Genomic DNA, 12,587 nt, shown 5'->3' on the forward strand with positions numbered 1-12,587 from the left:
CCCTCGGGTTAAACATTTAATTTAAACTTTAAATTTTTTTTTTTAAACAAAACGATGCTATCCTATTGCTATGGCTAGTTTCTAACCTACACTGACAGCACACAACTGGATTTTGTGCTGTGCCTGATGACTTTGAGTTATAAAAAGAAATAAACATAAAAAAAAATAAATCAGAAGACTGTGCCTAATTCAAATCAAACCCCTAATAAATTGTCCCACTTCGGTGTTTAAGGTGGATATGTGTGTCACTAAGAGCTAAACACAACGGTAGCAAGTCTCCCTGCAAATTACTCACAATATGGTACAACTGCACTACTAATGCCAGCAAGCCCAGCCACAAGCAAACAAAAAAAAAGTAAAATATAACGTTATTGTAGCCCTAAGAAGGACTGTTGGGTTCTTGTAGAATCACTCCTGCTTAACACTATTCTAATAGAACACCCTAACGCTTTCCCTGACCAGCAGCAGCTCTCTCCCTAGCGGCATTCAGACAGAGAATGATCCGAGCAGCGGGGCAGGGGCTAGTCTATTCCAGGGTCACCTGATCAGGCCAGCCAACCACTGCTATCGACGTGTAAGGGTACCACGTCATGCTGGGTGGAGTGCAGAGTCTCCTGGCTTGTGATTGGCTCTGTTTCTGGCCGCCAAAAATCACAACGGCGGGAGATGCCATTTTCTCGAGCGGGCGAAGTATTCGTCCGAGCAACGAGCAGTATCGAGTACGCTAATGCTCGAACGAGCATCAAGCTCGGACGAGTATGTTCGCTCATCTCTAGATATCACCTTAATGGTACTGACCCATAGAATTTAAACAACATGTTATCCATGCTGTACAGTATCTATAGAGCTTCCTCACCTGCCCCCACCTTAATTAACCTACCCCGTGCGCAAAGTTTGGGGGGGTGCCGTTAGTCTCCATGGTAGCCCCGGGGTCCAATGAAGAACCCACGGACTGTTTTCAGCTGCTGAATTAAAGATCCTGTTTTCCTCAGCCTCTCGAATACATTGCCATACCTCTGTATCGCAGTGTATTTGTTTTAACAAGCGACCACATGATTGCTTGTTCAAGTCCCAGAGTGGGACAGTAAAAACAATGTAAAAAAAAATAAGTGACATTTTTATTTACAAATAAAAGAATAAAAAAATGATAAGGGTCCCTTAAATGCCATATATTTATAAAACTCCCACATATAAGAAAAAAATGAAAATCACCACACAAACCGCACATATAATGTATCGCTGCATGCAATTAAATAAAATTATTTCTGAACCAGTAAAAAATAATAAAAATAAAAATTTTGGTGCTAAATAAACATTTTATTGTCAAAATTTTTTTATTTTATGTTTGATGCTTAAATGGTTAACAAGCTTAAAACAAACTGTTTTGAATAGTTTTATGGGTGCAATTTAAAAATGTAGGGAATGTTTAAAACACCTTAAAATATAAAAAGGCCTCTAAAATAATTGCATCTAAAATTTGCTTGTAAATCGGAAAAAAAGCCTCCTTTCATCCGAGTAAAATAAAATAACATAAAAAATTAACATAACATGGTTCATGGTTTATCAACATAGTTAACTTTTCAACATTTTCACCAAATTTTACATTTTTATAAATAAATGCAAAAAAAAATGTAAACAAAATATACCACTAGGGTAAAGTACAAAATGTGACAAAAAACAATATGAAAATCACTTTGGTACGTTAAAGTGTTCTAAAATTATAATTGCATATAGTGGCACATGGCAAATTTGAAAAATTAAGGTGAAAATTAACTGGGTCCTTAAGGGGTTTTATATGTAAAAATAAAGAGGTCTGTATAAACCACCTTTATTAACCCCCTGTCTTTGATGCTCTTTTTCCATTTTTCTTTTCCAAGTGAACCTGTCACCAGGAAAGTAATTTTGGTATAAACTATTGAAATGATTGAAAATGCTGACAAAGGCATCTTTAAATCAGCTTAGCATCCAACTATTTATAGCTAATAAAATCTTTCCAGGCACCCCCAACACATTTTATAAAAATTTGATGGTCCATCTAAGATTTTCTATTTTCCTTACTATATTTCCTTATTTTAGCTGGACAGTCTTTTATTATTTCAAGCCAATAGTATTATCTCTAAATTATATAAAATATTGTTCCCCATTTTTTTCACAAAGTCTAAGGTATAACTTGATTCTTAAATGGGATTATGAGAAAGATGAAGTGGCTTGGGCTATTATTTTGAGAGGGTGGATAACGTGTCATGCAATGTAGGATATATCCTTTCCAAACACTTTCTTCTTAGTATCGGTTACTCTGCCTCCTCAGAATGCCCTAAATGTGGGATGCAGGATATGGGCATGATTCATTTGGCATGGTGCTGTATCAAAATGCATAAATTCTGGGCAGCTGTTCTGAACTGTACCCTTGCTATGAAGGTGTCCCCAGCCTTGTAAGGGGACTTGTCTATAGTTGGAGGGAGGTTACCAACAGGGAAAGTAGAACGTTTGGTGGCATTACGTATAGAGATTGTTAGATGGATGGGTGTACTAGTTCTAAATGTGAAATTAATTGTTATCCAAAATTGCTCATTACCCTCATCTACCAAATGCACCACCAAATGCGCCACCAAATTGTAACTGATTATGAAAACAGGGAAGGGGTGGGGGGAGGATTGGTTTTTGGTGTGAATATGTTTGTATGTTATTGTTTGAATAAATTATCAGTAAAAAGGTATAAAAAAAAACTGATACCATGAAGTACAATTTATTTAGCAAAAAACAAGTCCTCATACAGCTGTATGCATGGAATAATAAATAAGTTATGGCTTTTGTAAAGTGGTGAGTAAAAAAAACTAAAGCAGAAAAAGGACATCGGGGGCCAATCAAATTAGTATTTGATTTACAGTTCTGTTTATAACTCTTCATTGATAGAATAAAAAGTATAGCAGGCTGCATTGTAATGTTCTCGTTTCATAAGTTCAGCAGTTACAGAAACAGACAGGAGAAGGAAATGATACAGCACTATAATCAAATGTACACTACAAGCAAGATCTGCGAGGTAACTGTACAGATGCCAAGCAGACCAGATACTCACCAGGAATATGTAATCACTGTAAACTGACTCTTTTAGACCACTTTGTAGTCTGACATTTCAGTCATCTAGTAATAAAACACGTAAACCTTTTTTTGCATTACACACACAGCTTGCAAGGGAGAAAATGATTCAGTAGAAAATTGAGGCCTCTCATCTGAAGGATTCTGGATGCAGAGGGTGCATGCTGTTTTCGGCTTTGTGGCTTCACTCAAGCATATGTGTCTTGTGTGGAACAAGTGACCTTTCAGACTTAAATTAACAATAATCATTTGGTGCGCAAGGACGATTTGAAATTACGTTTTGACTGAGGATCTTAAAATACATTTTTTCAATACAGAAAAACATAAAAACCTATATATAGCATAGATGGGGGTTAAAGTGGATCATATTTTAAATAATTTTTGTGCTGCGGAGTGAGCAGAAAAAGATCATGACTGACTGGCCTCTGTAAGAGAACCCTACGCAGGGCTTTGATTGATGAGTTAGATAACCCCTTTTATATTGGTAATTTTGTCCATATTGATTAGAAGTAAGCCAAGGTTGCACATCCACATTCAAACGGCTGCTGTGGCAGCCAGGATAGAGTCAGTGGCCCTATTCAGTTGTCACCTTTATGGCATATCCCTCAAATTTGTGAATAACAGTTTAAATGAAGATCTAGAATTGTGATTGCAGCACAAGTTATTGAAGTTGTTGAAAATTGATGGCCTACCTTTATAGTAGGTGTTGCCCAACACTCAACAACCCAAATAGTCTAACATGGCTGGATTTTCCGCACATTGGGGAGAATTTATAAAGACTGGGGTTCTACACACTATTCTTAACTCCCTCCCTCCTCCCCCTCCCCACGCTGGTACACCACAGTCCATATCTACTTAGAGGCTCCAAACCCTTAGTAGATACCAATGTGATCTGCAACAGGGCATAGGTAGGTTTCAATGGCTATGAGGCACAAAGATCCGGTAGAGTGTGCAGGAAGAGGCTGGCGTATCAGGGATTTCGGGAATGGCCAGCAACAATCAATGGTGTGCTGGCCCTTTAAATCTTAGAGGGGCGGCACGTGCGCACCCTAGGAGGCAGGGAAGTGCGCGCATGACCCCCAAAGCCGGAACAGAAATGAGGATAGGTGAGTGGAGATGCGGGACCGCTGGAGCACGGAGAGGGGCACAGGTGAGCCCGAGACGCGAGACGTGAGTCGCGGGAGCACTCGTGACACATAGATTATAGTTATATCTGGTAGAGACTATAGTAAGTATGGCAGGCTATGGTGTTCATGCCCCTTCTTCCCTGCTTCCTGTCACACCCAAAGTAATATGAGGGGTGTAAAAGCCTAGTGGAGCAGGCATATACACTCACCGGCCACTTTATTAGGCGGCAACTCAGTGCATTTAGGCATGTAGACATGGTCAAGACAATCTCCTGCAGTTCAAACCGAGCATCAGTATGGGGAAGAAAGGTGATTTGAGTGCCTTTGAACGTGGCACGGTTGTTGGTGCCAGAAGGGCTCGTCTGAGTATTTCAGAAACTGCTGATCTACTGGGATTTTCACACACAACCATCTCTAGGGTTTACAGAGAATGGTCTGAAAAAGAAAAAACATCCAGTGAGCGGCAGTTCTGTGGGCGGAAATGGCTTGTTGATGCCAGAGGTCAGAGGAGAATGGGCAGACTGGTTCAAGCTGATAGAAAGGCAACAGTGACTCAAATTGCCACCTGTTACAACCAAGGTAGGCGGAAGAGCATCTCTGAATGCACAGTACGTCGAACTTTGAGGCAGATGGGCTACAGCAGCAGAAGACCACACCGGGTGCCACTCCTTTCTGCTAAGAACAGGAAACTGAGGCTACAATTTGCACAAGCTCATCGAAATTGGTCAGTAGAAGATTGGAAAAACGTTGCCTGGTCTGATGAGTCTCGATTTCTGCTGCGACATTCGGATAGTAGGGTCAGAATTTGGCGTCAACAACATGAAAGCATGGATACATCCTGCCTTGTATCAACGGTTCAGGCTGGTGGTGGTGGTGTCATGGTGTGGGAATATTTTCTTGGCACTCTTTGGGCCCCTTGGTACCAATTGAGCATCGTTGCAACGCCACAGCCTACCTGAGTATTGTTGCTGACCATGTCCATCCCTTTATGACCACAATGTACCCAACATTTGATGGCTACTTTCATCAGGATAATGCGCCATGTCATAAAGCTGGAATAATCTCAGACTGGTTTCTTGAACATGACAATGAGTTCACTGTACTCAAATGGCCTCCACAGTCACCAGATCTCAATCCAATAGAGCATCTTTGGGATGTGGTGGAATGGGAGATTCGCATCATGGATGTGCAGCCGACAAATCTATGGCAACTGTGTGATGCCATCATGTCAATATGGACCAAAATCTCTGAGGAATGCTTCCAGCACCTTGTTGAATCTATGCCACGAAGAATTGAGGCAGTTCTGAAGGCAAAAGGGGATCCAACCCGTTACTAGCATGGTGTACCTAATAAAGTGGCCGGTGAGTGTAGGTGTTATATGCCTACCCATTGTATTCAATTGTAAGCAGACAGCCCGGTATACTGTGTAGTGGATGCCGCTTGGCTGCCACAACCTTTTGTTGCATTTTAATTTAAAAAAAAAAAAGAATAATGTGCCAATATTATAGTATAAATAATTAATAATGATTTTCTAAACCTACAAACATAAGATGTAAAAACTATGAACCACATGAATTTTTCTTGAATATTATTTATTCTATACTACAATTTTATTATTTTTAGCATTTAACATTCTTTTAACCAACACTATCTCTCTTTCCAGTGCCCGGGCCTTGTGAGCCAGAAGATCTTATTGATGGAATCATCTTTGCAGCCAATTTCTTGGGCTCCACACAGCTTTTATCAGAACGCAATCCATCGAAAAATATCAGAATGATGCAAGCCCAAGAAGCTGTAAGCCGTGTGAAGGTGAGGGGTTTATTGACGTATGTGGAGGCTTTGTAAAACCTTTTCATTTGAATAACCGAATTTACAGTGTTATCATTTATTATTCACATTATTGTTTAAAAAATGCACATTATTCACATTGTAGCTGAGAGGCATCCAGGGTTTGTCAGTTTATTTTTTCTGGACAATTGTATAATTATTACCTTTGTTATAGAAATCGGATAAAATTAATAATATAATATATTTACATATGGTTTGTAACCCTGGCCCTCATCATCCTAACTCATTCTTTGTATTTCCTCCCCTTTTAATTTTATTTGCAATTGTTGAAAACCACATATTCATACTTTCCGTAGTCACCAAAGAATAGAATGGCTATCTTTAGAAACCCTCCCAGGAATATGAACTAGAACTGCTTTTTTCCACAAGCCATGGAGGTTGTGTCCATAAAATGATCATATACTAAGTGTTCAAGATTATTCTAAAAATAATTTTTATGACTTTTAAGAGGAACATTTATTGTTACCAAATAACAACTTTGAGGTTTTGTTTCTAAGCACGGTGAAAAAGCAACCTTGGTGTAAAAGCAGTTGCCAAATTTTGTCACATTTTATATAAGACCAATTTTTAATGGCTAACTTGCAAAGGGGGTGTGGATTCTCAGACATATCTGTGGCTCTCACGGACAGGTTCATGGGTCATATGTCTCAAATTAAACAAATGTATTGGAGTAGAGTTATAACTAAAACAGGATGGGCCCCATAGTAAACTTTTGACTGGGTCACTAACCCCCCCCCCCTCCCCCAATATTTATGGTTCTTGAAATATAGGTTTTAAGCATAAATACATATATAAAAGAAATCATCAAAGAATCAATCTGTAGAAGCTTGGCAGAATTTTTCAGAAGATTTGGTTCTGGGCTGAATCTGAACCGAACTGATGTTGGCACAATTTTCCTATAAATTGATATATAGCCCCCTCTAAACTCCTAGAACAAAGATTTTTCATGTAAAGCTACTGTTTTTGTTTTTTTTACCAGCTATTTTATTTTCCCCTTCCTGTCCCATCTCCTTAACTCTACAATGAATTACAGCAGTATTTTACATGAAGCAAATCAGAAAAGATTCATTTTTTTGTTTGGTGCATAAAAAATCTAGAACAAAAATCTTATATATTGTGAACGTTCCAGCAATTCCATTAAATTATCTACAGATACATCATGTGCGTGCAATCTAAATGAGCCTGAGCTAAGGACCCCTCCAAAAATAATGGTAGGAGAAAGCAGCATAGAACCAAAACGTAGCCAGTTATGGAATAAAAGGGCCACCTTTTCCCCTTATATAATATTTTGGAGTGCTTCTTTTTCGAGCATTAATAAAATACATTAACATATTGCATCAATAGATGCAGAAATAAATAGCAGGGTTCTGATCTTTTTTTAGTAGATTTAATAGCAGTCAATCCAAACATTGATGTCAAGTCTAATACATATGACTCTCACACTATGAAGCCTCATGCACACAAATGTATGCTCTACTGGGCCATAGCATGGGCAAGCATGTAGCCGAGTGCTAGAGGGAAGTGTGATGAGTGCTCTCACCCCTTCTGCATCTACTGAAAGCCTTTCGGCAGTGCCGTTTAAATGTAAGAATATAGGACATGTCCTAAACTTTGTGACACAGCCACCCAGCTCTGTCACTGTGTGGTGATACACCATGTGATTGGGTTACAGAGACTTCTATGGGGACCGAGGTGCAGCCGTAAATTGTGCAGCTGTATCACCAGCCCCCATGTCATGTGCATGGGGCTTCATGCAGTAAATACTCATATATACATATACATATATGATACTCATATACACACATACACACATGTACTTTTCTACATGCTATTATGATACCTGACCTTGTATTCAATTGGTGGATACATAAGGATGAAGAGGGGAATACAGGTAGGCCTTGTGGCCTTTATTTTATTATTATTTTGGGAACCTTATAAATGGTTGTGTGCATATACACTTTCACACCAGTTAGCATTACCTTGTGGGGAATATCTACAAAGACATATCTGGAGTGGTTTTCTTTAATGAAAGTCAGCATAGATTGGCCAATGCGGCACAATGTGGTAGTGACCCCTATGAAAGGACATTAGTACTAGTAGAGTTAATGAGATTTCCATTCCTTCTTAGTAATTGTGCTTCTTCCATTTGCAGAAATATGACTCCAAATCAGCTGTTATATTTCTGTGCTCGTGACTTGATGCAACATGTGATATCATTATGCTCACATTAAACGTGTTATATGCCATATAAAGGATGTGGAGTGGCACGATAGTGGTACTAACACGTTTATGGCAACATAACAGCTGCTCGGTGTGTGGGTTTCCTTGTCATAATCTCAGCATTGAACACTAATAGATTAATCTTTTCTCTGTTTTTCTCTCTGTGTTCACACTCCCTTATGCTCTGTGTCACGCGCTGTCATCTACTCAGAGGATGCAGAAGGCTGCTAAAATCAAGAAAAAAGCGGTGTGTGGAATGTTTCCTATTTCTAATGGCATCCATTTCATTGTCTTTTTTCATTGCATCACCATAAAAATTAGTTTGTGAAGGACTAAAATGGATTATAGTTGGATCGATCATATAAGCTACTGATCATTAAAGCAGATGGCATAACCAATCTGTTTGATGATTTGCGTGATATCATATGGGTAAGATCCCACTTAATCCATAGAATTCAAAAGATTTGCCACGTGACCAAAAATTGCATTTCAATTCAATTTCATTGCATTATTGGGAATGGGGATTTCTATTGTCTATTGTGATAATATCCATGGGAATCCCAGATATTACATGTACACTAGTAGTACAAAAAGCCTGACCTGAAAATGTTAACACATATACAGTATGGCGGGGTTATCTCCAAGATGACCATCAACTACAACTACAAGTCCCATGATTCTTTAGTTCTTGGTAACTCCTCCTTCCTCTTATGCTATGCTCTTATGTAACTGCCATCACTGCACATTACCTCACTGAGATGGTGTCTCACCACAACACTGGCCATACTGGATGACCTGCCCAGGTGATGTGGACATGTGACCAGCGGCCATCTTCTGTCCTGTGTCTCCTCCACAGGGACCAAGTCACAGGACTGGTTAAAGGGCCAGTAGCATTTTAATTCTTCATTGTAGTGTATGACCACAAATTTTTCTGCTTTTTAATTTTTTTAATTTTAAAAACTAGTAACATATTAGCTTATATTTTAATAACCTATTTGCATATGAATTATGCTTATTCCCGGAATAGCCCTTTAAGATTGAATCTACTCACTCTGGCAAAAACACTCTGGATTAACTTTTTTCCGACTGTTACATTGTAAGTCAAAAAGGAGGTAAAAAGCTTTATGGGGTAAGTAGTGGGCATATCCAAAGTTAAGATGCCCAGGCCTGTGTTGTCATGGGAGATAAGCCTCTACAGGAGGGTCTGGGAAACGCTTCCTCCCCTCTCCCTATTCAATACATTTGCGTCTTCAGGTGCACCAAACATAGGTGGAGCATGAGTATTAGTTCACTCTCACATAGGTACTAGGCTATAGCATATTTACACTCTATCAACACGATGAGTCTCAAGCTAACCTTCCTAACTTGGGGCAAAGAGTTGGCCAAAGTAATCCTTGTCTGCCCTTGGTTCGGGTATTTTCTTTAGCCTTTCTTTAGCCTGAATATCTGTCCCCCTTTAGTATGACTGATGCATGAACCAGAGGCAGAAGCCCTCCCTCCTCTTCTGTCCTGTAGGGTGAACACTCTTCTCTACATAGTCCAGGCAGTACCACTCTGTGAGGAAGAGGACTTCTTCTTTTCCCACACTTTTCCATACATGCAGTTCCCACCTTTTAGGATACACGGGTGCTGCAGTTAGCACTCGAGCGAGATTGAAGACCAGGCATGTTTGATGCCCTCACTGTGTTGTATATTATGCCAAACCTTTCACATCTTTCATAGATGGCCATCATTTTAACTCAGTATACACTATATATACCTAAAATAGCTGCATAGTGCACCATCTCTTTTACTCCACTCCTCAGGTGGTGCATGAAAGTGCTTTGTGGGATCCCTGCAGTGCACCTGTAATGTAAAATTGGGGTTCTGTGAAACCTTCTTGATATTGTGATCAAATAAGGTGCAACATCCTCATCTGATATGTTGCCTCCATTGTTCTATATTTTTGTAGTAATCTATTCCATCTAAACAACACAATGGTTGGATGATATATTCAGTAACACTTGTCTAGCACAACAGTCTTGAATATTTTTCATTTATAAGAAACCTATTGTTATAATCTATTATTATGCAGTATGTACACTACATTCTTACCTCTTACTACTTCCCAGAAACTGTAATAATGTGCATTGTTATGGAAACATATGAGAGCTCTTCACAATAATAACCTAAAATCTCCTATCAATCCCATAGCCTTCAATTTACACCATGCTCAGAAATTCTTACCATTGTGCAGCCTCTCCTCTATAGTTCATATATACTTGGACTCATTCATTCATAGTACGTAATGATAAGTGCCTTGACTGATGAGATGTAATTTACTTGAAAACAGTTCCAAAAATCTCCTCTGCGACTTTGTTTTTATGCCTCATGGCATTTATCATGAGAAGATATGATAATTATGGAAATTGTGCCAAGGCAGATCTTTTCTCTTGATAACAATATGCTGGATAACAGGGCTTTCTCTAAATAATTTTTACCGGAGGCCAGAAGTATTTTTGTTTATTTTGAGTCAACTGAAATATTGTATGAATTTTGATAATGGTTTCGAAAATAGCTCTTCTTTTTTGGTTACTGATATGTATTCTAAATATCCATATATATGTAGTGATGTTGTAAAACACAGTGGGGAAGATTTATCAAGCTGTCTAAAAGTCAGAATATTTATAGTTGCCCATGGCAACCAATCACAGCTCAGCTTTCATTTTACCAGTGCTCATGAATATTTTAAAGGGGAACTGTGACTAGTTGCCATGGGCAACTAGAAATATTCTGACTTTTAGACAGCTTGATAAATCTGCCCCAGTGTATTGGATTTATATTATAGACTTATAGGTCAACTTCTAAACAAAATAACTTTAATTGTAAAGCACAAATAATCAGAAGTGACCCTTTGCTTGCCCTGCAATCCAGTCCTATCACTCTTGCTGTCCTCCTGGGTTTTCTTGGCTTCAGCCAATTAGCAGCCACGATGGTCACATGACATCTTATTAGCATTAGTATTCTAGTGATGAGAGCCATGATGCCAGTAATACAGAACATGACTGTCTTGGCTACTGATTTGAGGCAACAATCACATCAGTTCTCTCTGTAATTCAGAACTGATAAATATGATGAGATTTTCTGAATAATTGTGGTCAAAACCACATTGATCAGCAAAAATTAAATGGTACAGAAATTAAAATATAACTTACCTACAGGATTAACAATTACTCTTAAACCCTATTTAGACTCCCATTCTATTAGGAATGATACTGAAAATCTGTACCATCTAATTTCTACAAGGTTTATGATATTCTACAAGACCATCGCTAAAATACATCAGGAGACATCATTTTTATATTTCAATTTGTAGTAAATAGCATTTACGTTTCTTTCCCTTCTCATTCTAGAACTCTGAAGGAGATTCCCAGACGTTAACAGAAGTGGATCTTTTTATTTCAACGCAGAGGATCAAAGTGTTAAATGCTGACACACAGGTAAGAGTTTACCAGAGATAAGACTGAGCTCTGAAAATTGTAGATGGAGCATTTGTCTATGGCAGGTAGAGAGAGTCTGCAGACTAACATGGTCCATCAAAATGCAGACCTTATGGGCCATTCATATTACATTTGAATACTTGTTTTCCCCCCTTCAAACATTTATTTGACTTTAAAACATGTACCCATGGACCTTTGCGGTAATATGTTTGGCTTGTAGAACTGTGGTGAAGTATATTTAAAGAAGATAGTCTAGTACAAACATTTAAAATGTCCTTTATTGGTGAGAAACTAACCTGAATCCAGCTGACATGTTATGTAAAGGATATTTTTAATATAAGAAGCTGGGGGAGGTTTATGAAGGTGTTGGTGAACAGACCAATGGAGATTTACACTGCCCTGCCCTATTCTGCACCAGATAAATGATGCTTGTACTTTAGACCAGCTGTTAGTTGGCCTAGTTTATGACTAAATGTTCAGGTGCACCCATTGAATCTTTTGGTGCACAGACTAGGCCCAACACACTTTTCCCTAGGCCATGCCCTTTATTGGTGCATGAAAATGGTCTAAAACAGATAATAAATGTGATTTCAGGTGCAAATTACTCTAGAATTCTGGTGTAGAAAGAATGATACATGTCCCAGATATATATTTTGTTTAATTCACGGCTATTTCTTGCCTTCTTGTTTTCTTTGTGGTTTCCTCCCATAATCCCTACCATTTCTAGATCAAACAGATTTGGCAGCATTCCTTATTATTAAACCAGCAGTGATGGTAATGGAAATGTTTTTTATTTTTATTTTTGTCTTTCCTGTAT

At 38.6% G+C, this 12,587-nt stretch overlaps 1 protein-coding gene across 3 annotated transcripts in view; it reads left to right on the top strand.

The window, feature by feature from the left end:
- The window catches only part of APBA2 (amyloid beta precursor protein binding family A member 2), a 220,182-nt gene that overhangs the window by 147,568 nt on the left and 60,027 nt on the right, over positions 1 to 12,587 (top strand). For 2 of the 3 annotated variants that reach the window (XM_072148037.1, XM_072148036.1), the window contains 3 exons: positions 5,887 to 6,032; positions 8,503 to 8,538; positions 11,684 to 11,770. In XM_072148037.1, the coding sequence (XP_072004138.1) occupies positions 5,887 to 6,032; positions 8,503 to 8,538; positions 11,684 to 11,770 (269 nt within the window). The remainder of the gene's footprint in view (positions 1 to 5,886; positions 6,033 to 8,502; positions 8,539 to 11,683; positions 11,771 to 12,587) is intronic. The other variant, XM_072148038.1, reaches the window with a different exon arrangement.

The sequence above is a fragment of the Engystomops pustulosus genome, chromosome 4, assembly GCF_040894005.1.
Source record: "Engystomops pustulosus chromosome 4, aEngPut4.maternal, whole genome shotgun sequence".
Lineage (NCBI taxonomy): Eukaryota > Metazoa > Chordata > Amphibia > Anura > Leptodactylidae > Engystomops > Engystomops pustulosus.